Below are 27,828 nucleotides of genomic sequence, written 5' to 3'. Positions count from 1 at the left end.
AGTTGCTAATCTAACTGCCTCTCTTTCATCATCACTCTCTGCCATTTTACCGACAGGATGGTATTATGTTTGTTTGCAGATCAGGTTTCTTATGGAACAAGAGATTAGATGCACAATATTTTGGAACGGTGTATCCTTCAACGTTGACTATACCAAGAACCATACATAGGAGTTCCCTCCTGCGAGGTTTTGGAGGATATAACCTTTCACCCACTCCAGACGTCTTTGGAGTATAATGGGAAAAGGGGTCTGAGTGAGAAAGCACGACTGAGTTACTCTAAATGTCTTACGTTAGTTTTATCGCCCTTTCCAAATGCGTTGGGCGCCATGTAGTGTAGCTCCTATTTTCCCAATAGGCTCTGCGCATTGGAATAGTACCTACAGCAGTAAAGGCCTAGGCCAGACGTTAACTAGGTCTACTACTGTCGATACTAGACTTAATTTTTGGGTTTGCCAGCTAAGCTCAGAGTTCGCTAGAAACTTTCTCGAATGTTCAAGGAAGGATTAACTTCCCTGATTAGACAAGAAGGGATTTAGTTTCTGACAACCATAGAACATGACAACTTTGCTCTCCCCTAATCAAGAGTCAATCTCGAGAGTCGTGTGAGCACAAGGCAATTATTTTACTCAGTCAGTACGTGCATTCTTAGTCTCATCAGAATGTAGAGAAAAGGAAGAGACGGGCGTGTTCAATAAAAAGGTGTTATTTATTGATCAGTCTCTTTTCTCGTACAAGAGAAATGGATCGATATTATTGCAATACTTATAGTTAAGTAAAGTGCATACATTAAGAGCAATAGTATAAAATAATACTGTAAAAACATTGATATGGTTTCTGAGCCATATGATGTTTAAAATGATTAAAATATATTTACATACACATATACATTTGACTAAACGTACTCAACTGGTGTTTCTAAATACGCCTACCCCGTGTACCTGACCTAAGTCTAATGCGTGGGCGGGAATATAAAGTTACAGTTTAAGTTAAGTTTGTTTTTGCCAAGTGAATAACTAAGGAATTCTCTGTGAGGGGTTATTCAGTTCTGTACCTGGAAGTTAGGATGAATGAGGAATGGTATCTCTTTCTCTGCTCTCGATATTCCAGGCTGCCTGCGAGGGCTGCCCAGAAGCGCCGGTGCTGGGTCTCTCGGCTTGAGATAGCAGCGCGTCTCTCAGCGCGTCAGGAAGGCGGGGCTGCTGCCAGCGGGGTCTGCTTCTGCTCTCGGCTTCGGCAAGTATGGCTGCTCCGTCTTGTCACCACGCGTGTGTTTGCATAGGGCAAGGTCGGCAATATTTATACCTTAAAGGTGCCGAGATTGACGTAAGGATGGACATAGATACGTCAATAAAGATGTCATACGACTTGCTCGTTAGCACATTCTTTACTAAAGTTCTCTGTGAAATCAAAACAATGGCCGCACGGATTTTCCAGGTTGTCATAGGTTTGATTTGTTATGAGAACGTCGTATGCCTTATCAGGGGCTGGAGGAATGTCGCTTGTCTAATTAGATCTCAAGCGTTATGACCTAATCAGATAACACGTTCCTGTGCCGGAGTGTGACTGCGTCAGATAACGGTATCTGCATCATGGGGGTTTTCTTGCCTCATGGGCTGACTGTTAGTTAACTTGATAGTTAGTTTAACCAGAATAGGGTCAGGAATAGGGGGACTGATTCAGAACCTATAGAAATACACGACACCCACTCCACGCTAACTATGGTCATACCTACTAATCTATGCATAGTATAACATAGTACAACATACTATGGAGTATAGTGTATACCTTACCACCCCAAAATACATAAATGCATTTCGAAATTTTCAAATATACTGAAAAATTGCAGTCATATATATTGTATGCACTTAAGCTATGAATTAAATGCAAAAGTAAACACGCATTTTTATGCATTATTGCTTATCGGTATATGAGAAATACACATGAAATGGCTCTTAATATGGCTATACAGAAAGGAAGTCCGAGACCATTTCATCACATAATAAAATATTTGTGAACCTACCAGCGGGCAGCTAAAGTCTATAAAGTATCTAAAAATAGAAATTTTAGTTCTCTAGGAATAGTCTCTTACTTTAAGCAGAAGATCAGTGTCCCGGGAAAAAATATGTAGAAAAATATTTTAAGGGGCATGCTGAAAAAATTGCTGTCCGTGAACTGGAGTGAAATTGTTCATGTGACTTTATTTTTAAAGTTGAAGGCCGAATTCAGGGAACGCCGTGTGCGAGTTTACTCAAAAGTCTCTATTTCTGTTCTGGAGAGAACATCATATCATTCAGGCTTTCGAAAAAACTGTCAACAGCTTCATGGGAAAGTTCCACTAAGTCGGAAATAGGTGTAACCATGCATTCGTGCGCATGATTGTCTCCATTGACATTCTGATTCGCATTGCTGACAGAAGGTCGTACCTGTTCGATGCTGCTTTCATCTTGAACTTCACTACTCTTCAATCGTAGTGGTGAAGATTCCAGGAATGCCGTCATCAGGATTGGCAGCCTTTGAGGGCAGCACAAAGCGTGAACCTTGGTAGGAACCAACAGTGTATCTGCATCCACCGGCGCATCCGATTGTAGCGTCAGACAGGTGTCTAACACGCATTCTTCTCCGCATAGCAGACACCTTAGTACAGGTAAAACACACCTTTGCCACATTGGTCGAAATGATAGAAACCAAGTCATGTTCAGGTCTCTAAGCCGGGAGAGTCCCAGGATTTTTGATATCCGGTCCCGGTATCCAATGGCTAGGATCGTATCTTCCATTGTCGCGAGAGTTTGATCTGTGACATGGGTTGCCATAACGAAAAATAAGGACTAGGAATAGGATTCCTGCAATTAGTCCCAGGATCAGGGGAAGTCCGCCAAAAATCGAATGGACGAAATCTGGAAAAATACCCAGTATGGCTTTGAATGGTGTTAATGCCATCGAAAATACTGTCTTAAATACCTTTGAGACCCCAGTGGTATCAGAAATATTTAAGATTTCGCTTAGGATTTCCGCGAAATGTACGGGGGAATTAGTTGATAATAATGTATGTATCTCTGCAGTCGTCCTTGCGACTTGTAGATCATACGTTTCTTTTGATGACGTGAGCCTTGTAGGCGTCTGAAGAAGCACTGTTTTCATTCTGCTTAAAGTGTCTATTCGAATAGAAGTAATTTTCAAACTGGGCCATGCCCTTGCCTCCCTGTCTGGAAAGGAGCTGGGGAATAAAGAGCGTCCACAGCACTTGACCTTCGCAGTTGTAGTTACTAGATAAGGAGTCCCGGGCATAAGACTGCAACATCTGCGGTCTACAATAAGAATGTAACTCCCATTATAGAGTCTTTGAAAGAATGGTTCTATTTCAGTTGCAGGTGCGCCTTGCTGGTGACATGAAAGGTTGTATGAATTCCCTTCACAGGCTCCATGCAAACTAATTCCGTTACACAGAAGCGTGCCGCTTAGTGACATAGCACAATTGTTGCCACTAAGAAACACTTTCTGTCCTTTATTACTGACACATGCATGTGAATAGGGCAGGTTCCAAGTTGTTTTAAGGTACCCCTTTCCCAATTTCTCGTACATGCCAGCCTGTATATATTTTTGGCAGTATTGAAACCTGAAGGTGATTCCGTGTATTATCCATTCACTGACAGGTCGTTCTGACATTGTCATTGGTAATCTTTCTAGTTTTTCAATGCTCAAGATTGTATAATCAGCACCCTTTTGCGCCATACCGATTTGTCTATCAGTAAGGTTAAAGATTTGGAATAGTGACGTTGTGTTGATTACACGCCAAGGCACATAGCCTGAACGCAGATTTTGTAACGTCCAGCCAAGCTGTACAATGGAACGCAATTGTGACTGACCATGTTGTAATAACAGTAAGTCTTGCGATAATATATCGATTGCTGAAGACACAATGCTGTCCAATGAAAAAATTCTGGAGGACAGAGTCATTAACCCATTGTCCACTACAGAAAGTGATTTTTCCAAATTAATACGGTCAATTTCCCGTATTCTTTCTGCTGTCTCAATTTGAGTAACCTTCCAGGCCTCATTGTATGCTGCATATACAGAGGCTGCTATGAAACGCTTTTGACGCTGTTTGCGTGGTCCCATTATGAAATCACGCAAGTCAGCACCATCAGTAAGTAAAGTTAGGTGTTGCTTAATTTCAGGCAGTGTGGAAGTCTGTAGCCATTGAAGGCATAATTTGCCCACACTGTAGGTTGTTATTATCCCTGGGTGATGTCTTTGGGGATATCTAGGGTCTGGCCTGGTCATTTTAAAACCCTGTGTTTTATTCAGGAATCTATCTTGACAGTTATTTGTATCTGTGGGCCAGATCAACCATTGTTTCCAATCAGGATGTGTTCTGTTTTTGTTTAATATATGGTTTACGTCTATCTCTTCATCTGTATCAGAGTTATTGCTAAACATTGTTGGCTTTGGAATAGACGGATTATTTAAATCTTTGATTTTGGCTAAGCCAAGACAGGTGGTTTGTTGAACAGTGTCATTTAAAAATATCATTTGTTCTGGGATCATGCAGGCTCTAAACAAAGCTTCTAAACCCTGTACTTGCCATTCTTTTGTACCCCAAACACTTTTCAAATCAACATTTTTGTCCCAATAATCAAATCCAAATGTATTCATTTTTTCAAAGAATGAATCTGAATATATCAATTTTGTGTTGGTTATCATGGTTTTCATCCCTGTCTTGTATGACAATTTAAAATAAAATGTTTCAACATTACTTATGTTAAAACCTGAAAAATATGAATATTTGTCATACACGGTTCTAGAGCTCCCTTTTGGAGGTGTAGCGCAATGTTCCCATTGATTATAATTTAAAACATTTCTAGGTTGTGCAGATTTATGCAAAAAATGGTTACCATAATGGTTATAGCAATACATACTATCATAATTTGTAGAACCTTGCAAATAATCATGTTTTGTAAATTTAGCAGACATTACTAAGTCAGACATCATGTTGTTAATACTCTCGAAGTCCCAATCATCAGCAAATGAGTTTGGTTTTGCAAAGTCACTCAAAGAGATCTTGATTTAGAGTGGATATTTCAGGATCTCGACCGGACCATAAATTTCATAGTCAGTGTTGTCCCAGGCTACCCCACCAGGTATAGGATTGGCTGTGAAGTTGGCTGAAGAAAGTTCTGAAGAAAGTTCTCTTTTCTCGACGTGTGAAGATGTGTGTGGTTTGAGGACCAAGTTGATGTTCTGACTTGCTGTGTCCATTTTAGCATATTTTCCCTCAATGAAGCGTCCCAAAGTAAATACCATGATGAGCCAAAGTATGAGGATAAATGCACCAAAACCCACCCAAAATTCAATCCATGGAGAAACCAGATATGTTTCTTTCAGATGTTTCAAAAGTTCCTTAGCTTTGTCCTTAAAGGATTTTGATGATGGCTGTGTCTTTGATTCACTGAAGTCGTCAGAGGAATCATCGAAGTTGATGAAGTACCCGGATGCAGTTCTGTCAATTGTTCCAGTTGCTTCAGGATTTTTGTTCCTTGCATTTTCACTTGGTACTTCAGTATAGATTGGTGTGTCTCTGCTAAATGTCTCTATTTGGGTTTTCAGAGGTCTTAGTTCTATTGCATTGTTGCATAGTCCTTCTTGTTCTTCTGCAGGCGTTTCGAATGTGATGAGCCTTTTTGATAGGACCTCTGTGCTGGTAGCAAACCTTGGTGTTCTGCTACTTATTGGGAGTCCACTTGGCCTACTGTTTGTTATCGGCCACATGTTGTGGTTTTACCAGGTCGATGGATACAACTCGGTTCTCCTTTTTTCCAGCAAGTGGCGGTAGTACAACTGATCTTGTCCCGTTGACAGACAAGACAGGAACTGCTTTTCTGTAAGAAGGCCCAAATTCCTTCTTTACCGCGATCTTCTCCCTGACTAGATCCCCGACTTTTGGAATCCAGACAGGTCTTGCTGGGACAGGTGGTGATTCTTCAGTGGTTGTTGGCTCTTGTTTCAACTGTATGTTGCTCAGGTCTTTTCTTGTTTTGTTTAAGTCCTGCAAAATAGCCAAACGGTCTTTGACATCAAAGCTTTTTTTCTATTACCACTGAAGTCTGACTATCAAGGTCAGAGATCAACATCCTAGTTCCGAATAATAATTCGTACGGACTGAATCCCTTCAGAGAATTTCTTGGCAAGTTATTTAGACTACGTTGGACACTTATTAGATGTTTGACCCCCCCCAGCTCCCGAACCTAATATCCTTTCCATTATAGATTGCTTTCTGCCTTGGTTTTTTCTTTACACCATCCCGTACCCTCAGGAAGGAAGTGAGAAGATTCCCGCTGGGCTGTGCTCATTTGGCCATGTTTCCCCCCCAGGCTGGATTGCCTGAGTGAAAACAATGGTCGACCGTAGCATGCTCTTAGCGTATATGCCATTTAGACTCGCAAATCTTGTATAATAGTCCGGACGTCAGCCGAGTGCTGGTGATCTACATTATAAGTGGAAACTAGCCTGTATATGTTAATCGCAAGCCATTCCTTTTGCTGGTAATATTATCTGCCTTGATACGACGAGGTATTAAACTGCTTCTCTCCCCACTGCGATCTCTGTTGCAGTTTGGGCAGTTTTTTACAAACATAGTGTAGTGCAGGCTCATGCCTGGCCACCAGTACCGTGATTGTAATTCTTCCAGAGAATCTTTTAATTTAAGGTGTCTGTGACCCTCGCCCATGTGTGCGTCTGCGATTAACATTTTTCTCCTGTCCATGTTTGGAATCACTCTATCCCCCACTCCAGGGATTCGAGCAAAAGGGACGGAGTTTGCATCGATTATGTATGTATAATTGAGTGGATAGTTGATCGGTAACGCTGAGTAGTCGCCTTTTGATGACGTTTTCACCGCCAGCATTGTTTCACCGTCAATGTATTTTAATGTACGTTTTTTTCGATCTACGGGAGCCGATTTAGTGGCTGCCGCTGCGGCTGTTTCAGCCAATGAATTCCCTACAACGTGAACGCCATCACGTTGATGACTCAGTTAGTGAGTCACGTGAGTCTTTGGTAGTTCTTTTTTCAAAAGAGCTACTTGTTCCCAGAGCAGTCTCTGCTTTATTGGTGCATCTGTGTCATCTTTGTAACCGTTCTGAATCCATGTCTGCAAATCCTTGTTATATGCTTTGACGCAGTAATATGAATCTGACACTATAAGCGTCGGGAATTCGCGATCCACATTATCTAGCGCCATTTTCAAAGCTATTATTTCAGTTTGTTGTTCTGAATTAGTTTCTACTGAGTGTGATTTTGTTAATAGAGGTCTTAGTTTACCTCCGCGCCACACTTCTTTTGTAATCTCACATGTGGGGTTGTATGCATGTTCTCCCCAAACGGAGGGTTGAGCATGTCCGTCTGTATAGATTACACAGGCGTAATGTCGTAGAGGAAGAATGTCGATTGGCAGAGGATACGTCTTTTCATATTTTAGATTTTTTAATTCTTCTAGTTCTTAAAAAATTGTCAACCAGGCTATACTTGATAATTCATATCCTTCGTATAGAATTTTTAGATGGGCAATTCTGGATTTTTTGAAGTTGAATTTGTAACCCTCTGCAGCGAACCCAAGTATTATGGTGTTCACTCTTTTCAAGTGAGTCTCCAAGTCATCATCTGTTAGGTAAATGTCATCAACATAAGATAATGCTTCATCATCATATAGTTGTAGTAATTCTGTTACTCTCGCTGAGAATACCCCCGGGCTGTTCTTGTACCCCTGGGCTAACCGACAGAATTGTTTTTGAGTGCCATTTACTGAGAATGCAGTTAAATATCTGCTCTCCGGTGCTATGTTTTGACAAAAGAATCCATTGGTAATGTCCAGGGTAGTTTTGTATTTTTTGCGCACTATGTTATTCATTAGTGCAGCACTGTGTGAGTTTTGTACTGCAAAGGTTTTGCAACATGTGTTAAGGTGTCGGTAATCCAAAACTAGACGGTACGAATTGTCTGGTTTGGAGACCGGAAACAAAGGATTGTTCATTTGTGAGGTGCAAGTTTCAATCACCCCCTGGTATTCTAGCTGATCTAGTATTTCATTTACTTGTTTTTAGCTTCTTGCTTAATTGGGTACTGCCTTTGTGCAGTTGGTTGTGATTTTAACTGGATTTTGTGAGGAGGAGAATCCTCATCCCATCCTACATGATTTTTATATAAAGCAGGTGCTAAGGCCACTGCCCACTTTCTAGCAAGTGTGTATTTTTTATGAATCTGTATTTGATTCGAGAAGGCAGGCATAATTACTTCTTCGCCATGAGGGCACTCCCTGACAAACTCTGGTGGCCAGTCTTTTTCAGCTAGAAGGATGTCATAGCCTTTGGAGAGGTTATCCCAAAATAGTCCCCTTATTTTCCTAGTCTTATCTCCCTCTATACGTAATGTTATCTCGTATATCTTGTGGGGCTTGCTAACTCTGGTGTCTGCAGTTTCCACTTGAAGGTATTCATTCGTGTCCACTGTCTCCAGATGATTCATAAGGACTTTGCGAGCTATGCTCACCTCTGCTGCGCTGTCTAGCATTGTCTGAGCCCACTCTCCGTTTTTCAGTTGTGTCCTCAGTATTCTCGGCATTGTTAACTACCTTGATACTGGCTACCTTCTTTTTTGGAAATTGTAATTTCTTTTTTAGCTGAGCAGGTTCCTTGTCTTTGGACTTGGCGTGCTCTTCTGATCGTCCTCTTCTTTCCGATTTCTGCGAGGAATTCTGAAAAGATTGAGAGGGACGTGTATCAATGTCTTGATATCTATCAGGTTTTTTAATATTATCCCTATTTCTAAGGTTATATCTATTCCCAGAGGTGTCACTCTGTGGTGACCTCTGTCTTTGGTTTGGAGATTTCTCTCTTCGCCTCGGAGACCTTCCTCTGGACTGGAATTTCTTTTCTTTAGGATTGGATTGTTTATTTCCATCCCAGTTCTTTTTTGGTGAATTATTATTATTAAAAAATATTTTTTCTGGACTTGTAGTCAGTTGCGGTTTTACTGGTATTCCACCTAGACTATCTCTGCCTAGTTCTTCATAGGATTTTTCTATGATTCTGGCAATTTCAGCTGGTTGGTCTGCTATATCTGTCTCTTTTAACCTCTGGCGGATCGCCACGTTTGCTGCTTCACCTTTTATGTTGGCTAATAATATAGCCGAGACCTGCTTGAAGTCTTTTAGTAATTTCATACCAAGAGTTAAAGCAGGTTCTGGACCGTATTCATCTTGAATTTGTTTTAGCACATCTGGTATTACCGAAATGGATGGAACACCGTGCGTTTTTGTGTAGATGGAAGCAAAGACTGTACCCCAAGTGTCACAGTCCTCAATGTGTGGTGCGATTCCCATTGGGAGACATATAGTCAGAATCCTGTGTTTTTCCAGCGGGGTGGTGTCAGGAAACACCGCCTCTATTTGGGTGATTTTCTGTGCCAACCAGAATGGTATTTGTTCCCGTTTAGCTGGAACTTTACCTAGGCAGGATTGGATGTTCTGTGGTGTAATTTTATTTGTGTTCCCCTGGTGAGGGGTCAGCTGTGGAAGTTTAATCGCTGGCTGAATTGTTGAAGTCCGCATTACATACTGAACTAATTGTCTATGAATTTTTAGTAGTTGTTTTAGCTGTATTAATAGCTCTGCTGCAGGCATTCTTTCGATGTCTGGATGTGGTGTGTATCCGGCTAAGACCGGCCACGTTGCTCCTGGTCTTCCTAAAGGACCGAGCCTTGTAATGTGATTATTATGTTTTAGGGCGCCATCAAATAAGAGCAAATGCTCTTGGAATTTGAGTGGTACTTCCACCTCCTCGAAAGGAGTGTACTCATTAGGAGGTTCCTCTATTTTGTAATAGTGGAAGTACTTTGTTACAGCATTTGCTGCTGGAAAATGTATCCATGAATAGTATACCTCTGTCTGCCGATATTCGTGTGCCTCAATTACGAATACGACTGTGCCACCTCTAGGTGTCAGTCCATTTTCTATAAGTTTTAAGGTTATAGATCTCCTTTTGATGACCGGAATGAGTATTATATCCGCGTCTGCTGCTTGCATGGTAGCATCAGCATCTGCGAGTTCAGTTGCTAATCTAACTGCCTCTCTTTCATCATCACTCTCTGCCATTTTACCGACAGGATGGTATTATGTTTGTTTGCAGATCAGGTTTCTTATGGAACAAGAGATTAGATGCACAATATTTTGGAACGGTGTATCCTTCAACGTTGACTATACCAAGAACCATACATAGGAGTTCCCTCCTGCGAGGTTTTGGAGGATATAACCTTTCACCCACTCCAGACGTCTTTGGAGTATAATGGGAAAAGGGGTCTGAGTGAGAAAGCACGACTGAGTTACTCTAAATGTCTTACGTTAGTTTTATCGCCCTTTCCAAATGCGTTGGGCACCATGTAGTGTAGCTCCTATTTTCCCAATAGGCTCTGCGCATTGGAATAGTACCTACAGCAGTAAAGGCCTAGGCCAGACGTTAACTAGGTCTACTACTGTCGATACTAGACTTAATTTTTGGGTTTGCCAGCTAAGCTCAGAGTTCGCTAGAAACTTTCTCGAATGTTCAAGGAAGGATTAACTTCCCTGATTAGACAAGAAGGGATTTAGTTTCTGACAACCATAGAACATGACAACTTTGCTCTCCCCTAATCAAGAGTCAATCTCGAGAGTCGTGTGAGCACAAGGCAATTATTTTACTCAGTCAGTACGTGCATTCTTAGTCTCATCAGAATGTAGAGAAAAGGAAGAGACGGGCGTGTTCAATAAAAAGGTGTTATTTATTGATCAGTCTCTTTTCTCGTACAAGAGAAATGGATCGATATTATTGCAATACTTATAGTTAAGTAAAGTGCATACATTAAGAGCAATAGTATAAAATAATACTGTAAAAACATTGATATGGTTTCTGAGCCATATGATGTTTAAAATGATTAAAATATATTTACATACACATATACATTTGACTAAACGTACTCAACTGGTGTTTCTAAATACGCCTACCCCGTGTACCTGACCTAAGTCTAATGCGTGGGCGGGAATATAAAGTTACAGTTTAAGTTAAGTTTGTTTTTGCCAAGTGAATAACTAAGGAATTCTCTGTGAGGGGTTATTCAGTTCTGTACCTGGAAGTTAGGATGAATGAGGAATGGTATCTCTTTCTCTGCTCTCGATATTCCAGGCTGCCTGCGAGGGCTGCCCAGAAGCGCCGGTGCTGGGTCTCTCGGCTTGAGATAGCAGCGCGTCTCTCAGCGCGTCAGGAAGGCGGGGCTGCTGCCAGCGGGGTCTGCTTCTGCTCTCGGCTTCGGCAAGTATGGCTGCTCCGTCTTGTCACCACGCGTGTGTTTGCATAGGGCAAGGTCGGCAATATTTATACCTTAAAGGTGCCGAGATTGACGTAAGGATGGACATAGATACGTCAATAAAGATGTCATACGACTTGCTCGTTAGCACATTCTTTACTAAAGTTCTCTGTGAAATCAAAACAATGGCCGCACGGATTTTCCAGGTTGTCATAGGTTTGATTTGTTATGAGAACGTCGTATGCCTTATCAGGGGCTGGAGGAATGTCGCTTGTCTAATTAGATCTCAAGCGTTATGACCTAATCAGATAACACGTTCCTGTGCCGGAGTGTGACTGCGTCAGATAACGGTATCTGCATCATGGGGGTTTTCTTGCCTCATGGGCTGACTGTTAGTTAACTTGATAGTTAGTTTAACCAGAATAGGGTCAGGAATAGGGGGACTGATTCAGAACCTATAGAAATACACGACAGTACATGTTCCTAGAATAAGGGCTTTCGGTTTTTAATCATAGGTGCCCCCACCTCCCTTACAATTCAGTCCTGAGGAAGACCCCCGTAAGAATTTCAGACCCCTACATTTTATTTGGGGTCGAAACGTCATAATTTTCACTGCCTGCCAGCCTAATCTACAGCGATTTTCCACTGTGATACTGTTGCACAGTCATCATGTGCCCTGGGAACCCTCCAACATTTTGCTGACTGATACTGGTGGTAACTGATTTTGACTAACTCTGGGCTCTGCCTAACCAGGCCCAGGGCCAGTGCCATGTTGAAAGAGACACATTAGAATTCAGTTAAGACACCTACATATACTAAGGTAAATAATGGTATGGTGGGATACCCCTGTGATTGGCATGACCTCTCCTATAGGCCCCTATGTTATGTTATGTTATGTTAGGTGCCATTTATAAAGCGCACTAACGCCGAAGCTTCCTGGCCCCTAGTATATAATAGGACATGGGTATTGAAACTACCTAGAAGTCTCCAGTTCCCTGGGGCATGGCAGTTTAGAGGCCAGCAACCTTTTTCTGTTCTTGCATGTGTGCACTGCTGAAGCCTGAGGTCAGTTCAAAAACAGCCTTGGATGCCAGGACTACTTTTAAAAAGTAAATTATGCCCAAACTCGACTCTGGTGTTTTGTGCACTTAAAACTGGATGACATACACTATTTTGGCATATTAGGGACCCCCAGGGTCTCCCCTAGGGATCCCAGGGATGGGGGGTCAGGTATTTACAAGGTACACCTTTATAAAATGAGTTTTTAAAGGCCTGGGTAAAGTGAAATGTCACATTTCACTCCCTACATTGTGGTAAAGTGCTGCTCAAATTCGACTTTGATGCTAGGAGCAGTGTAGAGGGAGAATCTGCAATATTTATCCAGATTCAGAACCCCTAAAGTCTCCCCTAGTTGCACATGGGGTGGGGTTCCTGTAGATAAAAGACAAGTACTAATAACATATGTTTTTGTAAGTCCTGGTGCTGGAAAAAAGGCCCAAGTAATTCTTCTCATTGCAAATCTCCTGTTACATAGGGTAACATGGTAGAAAGTTATTGATTAATAACGATTGATAGGAGAGGAATAAAAATGCCATTCAAAGAATCCCCAGAATGGTATTAATAAAACCAATAATATCATATTTTTGAATTTCTCCTAAAGTGTACATACAAGAAGTCATATGACTTTCTTGTTTGTAGGTTCAAATTCAGCCTTCCAGTGATCTGCCCTGATTGGTCAGATTTAAGTGGATTGGCCAGGCTGCCTTGAAGAGGTGATAAAGAGCCCCTGGAGTTAACTAGCTCTGCTGGCAGGGCAGTTTGCTGTTCCATAGGAATGCCAGGCCATGCGGAGGGATCCTAAACTATGCTCTTCAAAGGGTAGAGCAGATACCATTGTCAGTTACAGCTCTGAACTTCCCACCTTAGGCAGATGGTAGGATTAAGGAAGGTATAGGCCGATGCAGGGGAGAGAGTCTGAGTAAATTAGCCCTCTTATTGGAGTGTTTAGCCAGCTCTTCCTTCTTTGATGGAAAATCAGCCGTTATGGATTTGGAAGATTTGATGCACTCTTGGACAAAATGTGACCATATCTTTGAGGAGTTACCCTGCTCCCATTGGTCAGAAGTGACCTCCTGCATGGCCCAGAGAACTTGGATTAAGTATCTGAGAGGAGGAGAGCCCTTCGGATCTACTGCTTGAAACTGAAGAGAATCAGCAGGGTCTGTCTACACTGAAGATTTTGAAGTGCATTACCAAAGGCCAGGGCTTCGAGTTTGTGCCTTTTTGCACCATTTGAAACTACAGCCCTGGGGATCAAAGCTGCTTCAAAAGGACTAAAGAGTGGACTCCCTGCAAGCTACAGGTTAACAGAGCTCACCTGGACATCCCCACAAAGAATTCCCAGCCTCAAGTCCCAGTGGATTTTTAAGGGTTTTGTTCAAGTGGATTGCGGAACTGAATTTTCACACTTTCAAGGACACTCTTGGAGATTCCAGAACCTTGGATTGTGTGTTGGATACTTTGGGACCCGCAAGCAGAACTTCAGGAAGGAGTACTAACTGGACCCCGCCTACTGGAGAAGGCGGTACAACACATTGGTGAGATTCTCCAGAACAATTTCTAAAGGTGTGTCGAACGAAATGACTAAAAGGGGCACTGTTGGTTTCTAAGCACTAGAACGTGACTCATCTTTAAAAATGCATGTCTCTGGTTCCCTACAGTGGATATTTTCTGTTTTGGCGTCATTTAAAAGATAAAAAATTACCTATTTATATAAATTGGTGTTGGATTTTTATTTTGTGTTGTGTCTTAAAAATTTACTGAAATGGTGTTTTTAAATGCTTTACATACCTGTCTTTGAAGTTAAGCCTGTTTGCTCGCAGCCAAGCTACCAAGGGTTGAGCCTAGGAATAATTTTCTAAGACCTATGCTGAGTCCTACCATGTGTTAGGGGCCTTATTGCCAGTGGCAGACCTACATTTTGCCCTACCAACAACCCACTTTCCAACAGATACCTCCAAGCATGGCAACATATTATTGTCTAGATTGATGTGGCTTGAGTTTGCGTCTATGTTTTGTCTTATGTTAAGAATTACATGATCTGCACACTACTTTTTCTATATACCCCAATCCGCACTTGAATCACTACACCTTCCATACTCTGGAACCCCTTATTCCCCCTTTCTCCCTTTTGGGCACATATTCATGCCGATGTTTGGTCATAACCCTGCATACAGAGAGTGTTTAATGTGATTAAATAACATTGAATTTTCAATAATGTAATGTGGTTGTCCTATATGTTTTTCATTTCTATATGATCTGTTCATGGTGAATAAAGCTGTACTGGGACCAATCGTTTAATGTAAAGCTAAAAGATGAAGCGTGGCAGCCATGTAGCTGGTGCCGTGTTCTTCAAAGAAAACACGCCTCACACCTCCTGAAGCTGCATGCTGACTCCTGATCAGGGTAAACACTGCTACCATGCCTGTAACCAGAGCCCTCCTGGCTGCAGTAGAGATGGTGCCATGCTGGGGCAAATGAAATTGAAAAAGAGTTCCTGAAAAACAACACATAAATAAGAAAGTGTACATATACAAGAAGTTAGGTTCTGCTACGTGGGAGGATACAAATGACAACAAGGCAGGACATAGAAGAAGCATTATCCACTGGTGAGGAAGTGTTTTTGAAGAACAGTCAAAGTTAAGAATAAAATGGCAATGGGTGGGCTGTGATCCCACAGAGTGAATACAGCTTGTCTCAAAGAGGTAACACATGTGCTGCCAAGGCTTGACCTAAAAACTGGAGGACTAGAGGAGGGGTTGTAGCCATATATAGTGTGTGACTTTACAAAGCTAATAGCCATACAAATGATTTCCGTAGTAAACTATTAAAAAGTATTGAGGGGGTAGCATATACACTCCTCTCTACATAACACGTCACTTTGTAACTTGGGTGCAGACATGACTGAGGAAGGTAGTACGCAAAATTTCCATTGTTGCTCAAGGAATAAATATTTAGAGGGACTAATGCTGTGGTCTGCACTTAATACAATACTGTTTAAATTGGTTTCATTCAGTTGGCTTATTTAACTTTTGTGTACGGGCATGGAAGGTGACACAGAAAGTTGACTAATGACTTGAATGTATATGTTCTATGTGCACTGGAGAGTGCATGTAGGCCAGCCACCTATATGACAAATATTTATGGCTGCCAGGAGCACAGCGAGGCTGCAGTTTATATGCACTCCTGTGAAACATTAAAAGAACAGGTGTCTGGGCCATTAGGCATAAAAAACTGCTTTTATATCTTAATAAATTACCCACAGGGATGTGTGTACTTCATAAATAAAAATTGTACAACAATGATATCCCTATCAACCATAGATTTAAATGAATTCTTCAATATACCTCTTGTTTATTTCGGGTATATATATAACCAATTACTCAATAACATTTCACATTCCTTATTCTCCGCTTTCTATCCTAAGACCAATAGGGAAACTGTTGCCAGTGGTAACCCTGCCCACTTCTGCCTCAGTTGCTGTTTGCCCTACAATAAACAATCCTACTTTATACCTCTTGACCTAAATACAATATAGTAGAATGCGTCTTCGTCTGTGCAGAACTTGCGCATCCATCTACAGATAAAGTCATTGTCCAGAAATGGCTTTTTGCAGGATCACCCCACTTATACCCCTAGAGTTTTCTAGATTTAGTGGTGATTTACTGTTTATGAGAACAGAGGCGGTGATGTACAGTGCCCATTGTATTTGTTCTGACCCCGGAATTATATTTGTAATTGGCTAATACTTGATTTGCATATGTAACATGCCTATAAGTCCCAAGCATATGGTACTGTGTGTACTCAGGGCCTGTAGGCTTCAATGGACTGTGCACTGATTGTGCCACCACTACAGTGTCACAGTTAAAACAGAAGGCTAGGCCTGCCGATTCAGACCTGGCAAAATAAACCTCTTGCCAAGCATAAACCTTCCTTTTTAATATCTATAAGTCATTCCTAAGGAAGGCTGCACGCGCCAATAGAGCAGGGTGCATTGTATTTAAAAAGTAGAACATATGTACTTTTTTTTACATATCCTGGCATTTGAAAACTAATTTTATTTTTCACTGCGACAAGGCTAGCTAGCTCTGTCTTTCATTGAAAAGCACTGGGTTACACACAAAATCATTTGTGACTTCAGTTTAGGAATAGCTGGACTCCTGATTCAAGCACTCAAGTTAATAGAAATTTAAAATACAATTTATAGTAAAGGAAAGAGCCACTTTTAGCTCATATTTTCCTGCCTATAGCCTCTAGTAGCCCTTTCTGAGACAATCTTCAACTGTCATCTACTGGGAGGTGTAAATTGCTCTCAAGGAAGGGAACAAAAGGGCCAAGTTAGATGGAGGTGGCACCTCTTCCTGATAGGATGTCCCGGGGAGGTGTGGCCACGCGCTGTACGAGATTCATAGGTCAACCGCTGTCACAGGCAGATGTAGCTCCCACCTACACCTGCCCCTGTCATTGTCTAAGTAGTCAGATTTGCACACAACCAAGTGGGGGCAAAATCTGTACCAGAGCTGTACGAGAAGAGTAGAAAGATTCTGCCATTTCAGATTTTGGCAGAGCAGAGCCCTTTGGGACTGCTTAGGGCCAAACCACCAGAAAGTTGGGTTTGGTTGACCCTTTCAACCTTTACCTTAGTGGTTAGGGGTCACCCCCACCCACGAGGTAGTGCCAGGCATAAAAGTGGCACACTTGGCTACCTTCCTCAAAACACTGTTGAATGTGTGGAAAACAGAAGAAGGACTGCACCTGCTGAACAGAAGGAATGAAACTCAGAAGACGGACTGAGCCTACTGTATTAACTGTGGAGAGAATTTCAAGGGCTGGACCTACTCCCACTTGAACCCACGATAGATCAGTGGTTGCAAGGGATAGTTGACTAGCCTTCTATTAAGCTCCTGGAGTGCAAAAGCTACAAGAAGCCAGCAATAAAGTAAAGCCCAGCTGACCAGTTCCAACTGGATTGGCCCTAGACCTTGACTGTGGCTTCTGGGAGAATGAGTCCTAACTAGCCATTTAGTGCCAAAGGGCCTGGGCCCTTGACTGGTGGTTGGGTGTACTATCTCCTTCTCAAGATTGCGAAAGTGGACATTTTGAATCTTTTTGAGAACTTTTTCATAATTGAAACAAGTGACCATGGGACCACCACCAAACCGAAGCTGCCATTGTTGCATTGCCAGTCATATTAATTTTACTGGCTTTCCCCAATGAATCAGCACTTCTTCCCGGAAAGTTTCTGTGTCCCAACCAGGAGGATTTTACCAAAGCCGAGAAGCACTATACTGTCTTTTGTATCCAGCAGCACCCCCCCCCCCTTCTGATGAGAACATTCTTCAATAAACATTAATAAGACAGAAGGTGAATTTTTCACCGTGATGAACCAGGTCCCAGTATGTCATCTGTGCTCTATTGTAGTAAGCCTTAACTTTTGACTTTTGGCCAGGTTGGTGAGACCAGATCCTCGAGGTTGGCACTTTTGACTTTTTGGTGCTAGAAAACTCTAAGCCTCCTCAAAATAATATTTCGGGTCTGTTGATCTGATTTTGATCATTGTGGTGTGTATTTAAAGTGCACATCGTTTTTATAAATTGGAGTGAGATTTTGATTGTGTTATTGTGTTGTGTTTTTGATTTATTAACTGTTTTGGCACTGGTATTGTTTTTCTTTGAGTTAAACCTCACTTTTCTGTGCCACAGCTCCCAAAAACTGAGCTAATTTTAAGATTAAAGCAGTCTAATGGACCTGATCCTAAATAGTGATAGTATGAACCAATTATTTGTAAAGCGCAAACTAATCACCCTTAAGGGTCTCAAGGCGCTTGGGGCTGTCGGGGAGATAAAGCGAGCTATTGCCCAGAGTCACATGGTGCTGGGCTGAGCCATCCCTGGCACCAGGGATTGAACTGTGACCCCAATGCTACAGAGTCAGCCACCCTGGCAGCTGTGCCACACCTCTCTGACCCATAGTGTGGCTTGGTGTGTTCTCCCGACCCCCCCAACTTATAATCCATGTTCTTATTAACATGATAATGTGTAGTCCCTTCTTCCTTGGTCACTGTACACCTGTTCTCCCCTTCCTGAATGAGGGAGCAAAGAAGGGCCCTACCCAGGTGTGAACTAACATATACTTGTGACAGAGTAGGGCTTTTTAAAGTTAATCAGGTTCCTAGGAACATCCTAGATTTCATCCTGCCAAAGGAACAGAAATACCTCCCCACACTCAAGGCTTTTGTCCTGCTTTGGAACGAGTTTTCACACACGATCTCAGTGGCTCATCAACTGCCAGGTGGCAGTTGACAGCTCATGCAAATGGGTCCAGAGGCATTAGGCAATAAAAAGGTAACTTTCTAATAGTACCTTCTCCTTAATAGTTATAACAAATTCCATTTTACTAATACATTGGGATTGAAATAACTATTAGGCAGAGTCTTTCAATTGTATTTACATATGTTTCCTAACTGAAATTAGCTTTATTAAATAGAATAATTATATCCTACCCTATGGAACGGTTAGCGTTGCTATAGTGAAAATAGCTTTCTTTATGGGCTTTTTTCATGTAGGCGCATGTGTGTGTAACATTAGATTTCTACATGTGATACTTTCAAATACCATGAACTATCCCTTAGACCTTATATGGCTTACAAAGGGGTAACTAATACATATTTCAAATGAAGGTTTTAATCTGCCTGATTAAATTAGTTTTAAAACGACTAGAGCCAGGCTACAACTGTGAGCCTGCAGTCATGTTTACATTGTTACTGTAGGCCACAAGTGATATTTATCTTACAGACCGTGGGTACTCTTACTATCATATACTAGAGATGTATAGGTAAATTAGGTATGCCAATTAGGCATGTATACCAATGTTGGCATGTTTTAGGGCTCCGGGCAGATGTACTGGGTCCTGGTTAGCAGAGTCTCAGTGCACAGATCCAAAAGGACAGCAACATAGGTCCAATAAATAGGGTGATCATGCAAAAAGACGCACTGTTCTGCAATCCCACTTTGAGCTTTTGGACAAAAATAAACAGCTTCAGCTGAGGTTTTATGGAGAGTCTGACATGTCTGATTTTAATGAACACTCAACTTCTTCAGTCTTGGAACTTGTAATAACAGAAGACTCTGACCTCCAAAAATAGGCAATATTAAAAGGTACAACTTTGACCAAGGAAAGCCTCTTGGCTTATCACACTTATGCTGCATTGTGTTGGTCCTGAAATAACACCTCTACCACCGCCTGCTGAGGGCAGCAAAGAAGATAGCACTAGCCACACGCATCAAAACCTGTGCCAATAACAGCAAGGAACTTTTCAACACCGTTAAGTAATTCTCCAACCCTCACAAGAGCTGTGCAACAACCTAACCAACTTTTTCCATGGCAGGATAGCAACCATACACAGAAACTTTAAACCCCAACCTACACCCACACACTTCCTTGACAGATATGCCTCCTACTGCAACCGACACAAACTACAGAATGATCACCTAGAACCACCTCTCCACTCAGGACACCAGCCTCCACCATGAAAAACATTCAGTCATGAGCTGCCACAGACCCATGCCCGCACCACATCTTCAACTACAGAAATAAAAGAATCAGCCAGGAACTCATCACCCTCCTTAACACCTTGATTACCACTGCTACATTTCCCAATGTCTGGATCTGTACCAAGGTCAGACCAGTACTTAGTAAATCATCAGCCAAAAGACTGCCGGCCATTCCCCTTGCTCCCATTCTCAGCCAGGGTACTGGAAATAAATATCAACAAGCAACTCACGACACACCTAAAGCAGAACCAGCTACTCAATGCCTCCCAATCTGGCCTCCACAGCAATCACTGCACCAAGACCACCCTGATAGCAGCCACTAATGACATCCAAACCCTCCTTCACAAAGGAGAAACAGCAGATCTGATCCTTTTTGACCTCTCAGCAGCCTTCAACACCGTATCCCACCACAAGCTGATTGAATGACTCCACCACTTCAGTAACCAGGGTGATGCACTCAGATGGATCACCTCCTTGCTCATCAGAAGAACACAGAGGGTCCGCCAACCACCCTTCACCTCTGAACCCAAGGATATCTTCTGTGGTTTCCCCCAGGGCTCATCCTCCAGCCTCATGCTCTTCAACATATATATGACCCCATTTGCCAACATCGTCAGATCTCACCATCTCAACATATTATCCTATGCACACAACACCAAATCCATCTTCTCACTCACTGATGACCTTACAACGAACAGGACCAACTTTTACAGATGCATGACAAGCATCACCGACTGGATGAAGAACAACTGCCTGAAGGCTGAACAAGGACATGACAGGACTACTGATATTCTGCTACAACAGTAACCCTTGGAGTGACTCCTGGTGTCCAGCAGACCTGGGACCTACACCCACACCCACCGACCACACTAAAAACCTCGGAATCATCATTGATAACCAGCTCACCATGAAATCACCTATCAACATCGTCTCCTCTGCCTGCTTCCTCAGTCTGTGCATACTACATAAGATCTTTAAGAGGCTACCCCTGTACACTAGATGCACCATGACACCGTCCCTCCTCACCAGCAGACTTGACTATGACAATGCTCTCTACATAGGAATTGCCGCACACCTCCTACAGGACTTCATGCCTTTGAGAGCATGGCAGTCAGACTCATCTCTACCTCCCCGATGAACACACAACACACTCCACCTCAGGAAACTCCAATGACTCCCCATACAGAAGAGATGCCAATTCAAGCGCAAAATGGTTTTCACTAACCAAGGACTCACCTATATTACCCACCACCTGAACTTCACCAACCATCAAGAAGTTAATGCTCCAACCCAGTATCACTTGCCCACACTCCACGCATCTACGGAAGCAGAAGTGCAGGATGCTTCTTCTTCAACATTGCAGCAAAAATCTGGAACAGCCTTCCCACGCAGCTCTGAACAATCACCTCAGATTCCAGAATTCCAAAGGGCCCAAAAGGCCTGGCTTTTTGAATGAATCATCCGGGACCTGCAAATGCCCGGATTCCCTAACGGGTGATTAGCAGCACCAAATACATCCTGATTGAATGGATATGAATCACAGTCAAGCACAAACTATGACTTTATATTGGCTTTTTACTTTTCCTACTTAGTTTTTCTCTTGAAACTTCATACCTTTGACTTCTCTCTCCCAATTGTAATCATTTGGTGTCTTTTTTGCTTAAAATATTTTCTTCTATTTTTCTTAGTTTATGAATTTTATTGTGTTCTTTTCTTGACTTTAAAATTGATAGCACATTCATAATTTTATAGTTCGTAATTTTATAGACTTGTTCATAGCCATTTCTTTGCAGATTATTACTACGAACTGGAAAGATACTTCAAAGATCTCTTATACCGTATGGTGGAATTTATTGTGCCATCATCACAGACTTGATCGTGCCCATGCTATGAGCACTTCTCTTTTAATTCAAAGAGATTTGTTATGGTTACCTTTAACAGATTTTCTTTCTAGACATGTATCCTAATATGCCGCATCTGTTCCTTTTAAATTCCTTTTTTTCTTTATATTCTTCTATTTTCTGTTTGCCTTTCTTCCTCCTTTCTTTTCTCTCTTTTTCCTTTTTCTTTTCTCTATTTCTCTCTTTCCCAATTCCAACATTTTTAAAAAAAGCATTTTCCCTCAGTACATGCATTATGTTTCCCTTTTTGGGATTCTTTGTTTTATTTTTCACATTCATATTGTATCATCCCATCTTTTCAATTTTTCTTATTGATTGTGTTTTTGTACTAATGTTTTACTTGGCATGTTTAATTCAATAAAGCTTTGTAAACAAAAAAAAAATTGATAGCACTTCTTGAAATTAACACTCATTTATCTGGGGACTTGCATGCTGCTTCTGCCACTGCTACCAGGTACAGAGCAAGGCTTCACTCTGAGAATTGTGCTGAGACATGACTCAGGTGTGCTCACTAAGTTGGTTAGGGCTACCACCTGCTACATGACCAACTTTCTGACACCCATACCAAAAAACGACAGCTCATCTGTGCCCACAGAACATGATAACTCGAATTTTCAGCTGTGGGCAGCAGCAATCTATGCATTGTGTACCAGGTGGTATGGAACAGATTAACAGAGGCAGGCATTGAAGCACAGATACAAAACACAACCCATTAGCAGCAGCACAAACTAGTAGCATTGGCTAACATTAAGAGTGAGAGCCAGCTCATGTGGAGTTTTCAGGGTGGCGGGGACGGATGCTCAGAGGCGATGGATAGCACCAAGGATTAAAAAAACATACAGCCCACAATGGCCAGAGCATCATGTTTGTGATGTACAGGGGTTTCCAAAGTATGCACATTGTACTAGATGGTGATGGAGACTTGAAGGAGACGGAAGATACATTGTAAGAAAAAATAATCCATAACTACTGACTCACTATAGCATTCCTGGAAACTACAACTGAAAACTAGGGATCTGCAGACAAGGAGGCAGTAAGGGAAATAGAATGTAGCAGGAGGGAAAAAAGGAGTCTGAAAGCAGCGTTTGGAAGCAGAAGTCAGATTTGAAACCAAGGGTCTGTGGCACCAGCACTTTACAACTAAGCCAGCGGGGACCACTAGAAGAAGTACTACCAAAGAACAGAAGAAGCAGGGTAAGTCACCGCTCACAGGGACTAGTGCACGCTGTGGCTGCACAAGTAAAACTACTGTAAACTGATGACAATGATGATTAAGAATAAAATCATTATTATGATCGTTCATAGCTACGGTAATAAATGCAGCACACCTCTGCTCAAACTACTGAAAGAGCAGATGATGCCTGAGAGAGGGACCCTTAGTAGAAGCCTTTTGGAAAAGGTTTGTTCCCAGGTCTTCCTGATTGGAAAAGGTGGGGTTAGATTACAAAGAGCAAGACACGTCATTCTCTGTCTTTCTGTTTCTTCGTTTGTGGTGTACATTGCCAATTTCTAGATATAAGTTGACAAATCCCGTAAACAGCTAAGTAAAATGACATGTTTCCTCTCGCAATAGGTGTGTCGAGATTGCTTGGTAATGGGACATATGAAGCAGCATTTCCACCTCACGAGGTAAATATATCTAATAAATATTATCTCTGCTGGCACCTTGTAGTCAAATTTATGGTCTTGTATATTTTTGTACCTTTTTGTCTCTTCTGAAAAAACAGTACTTTAACCACTTGTTTACATCTTTTCTAATGGACGATGCACTTGACTTGTGACTGTCATGTAAAATGCAGTCTAAAAATATAAATCACCTTATATTGGTGACCTCATTGGCATTCATATTACATCATTTTCTAGTGTTTTTCATGATTGCGTTGCATTGCTTCATAGTTTTGATAATATGCTGCAATATCCTTTCTTATACTCGCTTGCTCTCTATTGGCCTTTACTCAGGGGGCATATTTGGTGTGACAATATATCAGTATTTGAACATGAAGGGCCCATTTCACAAAATTGAGAAATCCAGTAAAACTCTGTAACCTGTGTGTTGTAAAGCACTCTGATGCTTTCGGGCCATGTCCGCACTATATAAAAGAGCAAAAATAAATACATACAATAAAATAAACTGCATGCTCTAATAAGCAGATGTAAATGTTTGTGGTTCACAGTAACATATATCATCTCACACCAAGGCTGCTTGAGGGCTGAACTCTGACCCTACTCACAATGATCCTCGTTTCCCTTGACAGCCAGCCTCTTCACTTACTGGACACCGTCCTCCTAACACAGGCGCATTTGGACGCACTCAGAGTCAACACCCTGGCAGGATGATTCCATTACCACAAGCAATATTTCCTCTCAAGCACAGCGGGCCAGGTCGTGCAAGCAAGGCCGGCTTTGGCACTGGTAGCGCCCGTTGCGACAATCCTTTTTGGCGCCCTCATACCCCAGATTCTCTCACTACAACCAGGAAAAAGTGCCCATCCTCCCAATCATATGATATTGATAAAAACAGCGCCCCCTCCCCACCCCCGAGGTGAGCACCCTCTTCACTGGTCAGCGCCCTGTGCGGCGGCACCTGTCGCACTGCCCTAAAGCCGGCCCTGCGTGCAAACATGGAAGACCAGTGGTGCACACCACTGTGGTAAGCACTGCCGCACTGATACCCCTGACGTGCTGTGGTGGTGTGCCCTTTCCAAACGTGGCAAACCAGGTTGCCAGATGCCCACAACAAGAGAATGCACAGCAGTGTGGGCAGAGTTTAGTGGATTCTTCACAACCAGAAAACCATAGTAATCTGTAGGATTAACTTCCCCACCTGCAGAAGGGGGTATAAACCCCCCACAAAGGCAGTCCTACGTATTACGATGGCCCCCTGGGATGCGGTGGTAACAAGACCCCTCTGAACGATCTTTTAATTTTATTTGTAATGCTCACACTTCTCAAAAGGGCAACTTATCTGAGTGCCCCACAGGAATAGAGATAGTGGTGGTTCTGGCCAGCCCTGATGCTATGTTAAAATCAGCTGTTTGTACCCCGCCCAATGTTGAAAATTGGGGGGAAGTTGGTGGTACACATAGTAGTGGAGGAAGTGGGGATTTCACTGTCTGATTGGCAGTGCCCCAATAATGCTCCTGATGTGCGGTAATGCTCTTGATTGTTGGGAGGGGAAAGGTAGAATCATATTCACTGTCTTCCTAGGTTTCTAGCAGTACCTCGTTTCCATTCACTGATGTACGTTAAAAAAAGAAGACTTTTGATACTGAAATAACACAGTGATGATTCCGGAAACAATATTGAGTCAACATTGGGTAATGATCTGTAGAAAGATGGTATCAATCTAAATAATGTAGGCCTTGCCCCGCCGCGGCAAGTTGCATGTAAATATAGGCTACTGTCCTGTCACAGTTTGCTTGATCTATGTAGGGGCAGCCGCGGTCGGTAGGGGAGTACCTGCCGGGGCTGTGACGTGGGAGGGGGAGGGGCAGGGGCAGAGGCAGGGTTAGTGATGTATGGATAATGGAGGTTTGCTGATAAGTAAACATTTAAATAAATCAAACGAATTTCGTTGCGCGCAATTCATTGTATTTGGGGATGCAGTGCGTGCAACGAAATTCGTTTGATTTATTTAAATGTTTACTTACCTGCAAACCTCCTTTATCCATACATTACTAACCCCCACCCTGCACCTCCCCCTCCCCATGTCACCGCCCCGGCAGGTACTCCCCTACTGACCGCGGCTGTGTGGGGGCAAATGCAGACTCGCTTCCTGAGTGTGCACATGAACCTCGCGGCACAGAACATCATGCACGATTACCGTGTTGGTGCTTCCAGTCGTGGCCGGCATGACTCGCGGGTGGGGGGTAATGATTTGCGTGGGGATTTTAATTTTAAATACATTTAAAAACGTTTTAGTTACCTTCGCAGCACGGTCAGGTCTGGTCCTGCATCGTCCTGCATGTCTCTGCTCTAGTCCACACGGGAAGCCTGCAGCCGCCCTCCCCTCTCCTAAGCCAATCACAACTCTGCAATGGCAGCGTTGTGATTGGCTGGGACACTACCTGCACTGGTGTCTCTGGGGAGGGTGTTTTCTCCATGCAGTCTGCATGCAGCCTACAAAGAGAAAAGGACAAAGTGTGTACTGGTTTGATCAGCCCTGGGGCCAACCAAACAGTCAGTGCCCTCAACAGTGAGCAAGCCACTCCTCCCCTGCCCTGGAGCATGACCGCCCAACCACCCGCCCACCCCCAACCAAACCCTTCTGCTTTCTTGCAGTGCGAGAATCAGAAACATAAAATGGTATTAATGATACTCTTTTATGTTTCTACTTCTCGCACTGTTAGAAAGCAGTGGGGCAACGCTCCTCCGCCCACGTGGTGGAGCCACCCCATGTGTTTTCTACTTTCTCCTGGTGTGAGACAGGACACCTTAAAATAAGTGTGTGGTATAGCTGAGCGTATAGAATGTGGCACTCCAAGGGCCGTATTATACATTCTGCCCCTGGGGAGAAAAGGGCATGTGCACCTGATTTGTGCACACACAGGGCACAATGGTATTACAGAAGGGGCCACAGACGCTTGTGCCTCCCCTTCCGTAATACTGATAGCTCTCGCTTCTGTGCCTCTGCCACTTTATACATTATGGGGCAGGCACAAACAGACCCTTAGGAGGCGCTCTCATAGTGCACCACAAAACGGTGGCATGTCGTGACTGTGCCTCCTGAAGGCAGCCCTCTGGAGGTGGGAACAACCCAGAGATATTTCCCTGCCTTTAACTGGAGGCGCACGTCGGTGGTGGGATCTCACTCCTTTCTTTACACGGCAGGCGGCGTGCCTCCTTCGTGGTGAAAGACGCAGAGGCTTTGAAGCAGTCGCTCCGTATTTCACTGAATGTGCTGCTTCTAAGGTGAGTTCACAGCTGCCCTTGGGGCAGCACATTCTCTCTCCCTCCTTGACTTTTTTTCTCCACTCTAATGCTATGCTCTCTCCTTTTAACACTTACCTCTAGCTCCTCCTCAGTTCTCCCCTAACTCGTTGCTCCCTTCTCCTCTCTTTTGCTCCTTCCCACCCTATTTTACTCGATTTTCTTCGCCTCCTCACTTAACAGCCCTGATTTCTCCCTCTCCCCCTTTCCTAATTTGAGCTGTGCTGCATGTTTCGGTCAATGTATATTTGATCAGCACTATCCCATTTAACTGCATAAACGAAAGCCTTGTCCCTGGTAAATGACCCTTCTTTAGCTCCCTTGCCTTTTTTATTGTTTCTGTGTTAACTGTCTGTAGTGACATTTTCGTTCTACTCATTGCCATAACTGTTAGCCAATTTGCCCATTTAAGACGTTTTTTTTTATGTGTAATATCTGTATACTTTTGGATCCCGCTATATCTACTGAACCGACTGGAAACTTAATGTGCTCTGCTACCAGCGCTATATAAAACTTTTCAAATAAATAAATTAAATAAATAAGTCTAAATGTTCCTGTTTACGCCAGCGCACCTCTTTAAAGGTGCTTCGTGGCACAACCAGGAACAACACACCCTTCCATAATATAGCCCCAGGATGTCATTCAGAATTCAGTATGTCGCAGTGTTCTAGAACAGAGATAGGGTAGGAGTACATCATTTTAAGGTAGCAGGAAGGTGTGCCAGACAGCTGTGGATGGAATGCTCTAATGGATTAAACGTGCCGTTTACGGCATTTGGACTTCTCTTCCTTTCGCCTCATTGGTGGTGAGTAACAAAAGAACACATAGCAGGTTGAAGGGTTCTAGATCCACTTAAAACGATTATGCAAGTGACACAAGCTCCTAGAATGCAGTCACTTTAGCATTAACTAGAAACATATTGACATAGGAAGCGCAGGAGCACTGATCGTTCTTTGATGTGCCAAATTTACATTTGCTTAGGCATATCTGACTCCTGTGAAGAGAACACTCCCTTGTGCAGACGCACGCACCAAGCAACTGGTCACTGGACAAGCCA

General features: G+C 42.8%; 1 protein-coding gene across 1 annotated transcript in view; it reads left to right on the top strand.

Annotated features, from left to right (window-relative positions):
• ANO3 (anoctamin 3) overlaps positions 1-27,828 on the top strand; it is a 1,634,736-nt gene that overhangs the window by 678,673 nt on the left and 928,235 nt on the right. The window contains exon 8 of the mRNA XM_078684212.1: positions 23,416-23,471. Within this exon, the coding sequence (XP_078540338.1) occupies positions 23,416-23,471 (56 nt within the window). The remainder of the gene's footprint in view (positions 1-23,415; positions 23,472-27,828) is intronic.

The sequence above is a fragment of the Lissotriton helveticus genome, chromosome 3_2 (assembly GCF_964261635.1).
Source record: "Lissotriton helveticus chromosome 3_2, aLisHel1.1, whole genome shotgun sequence".
In the NCBI taxonomy this organism is placed as follows: Eukaryota; Metazoa; Chordata; class Amphibia; order Caudata; family Salamandridae; genus Lissotriton; species Lissotriton helveticus.
Note: the sequence above shows the minus strand (reverse complement) of the source record. Positions and strands in the feature narration are given on the sequence as shown.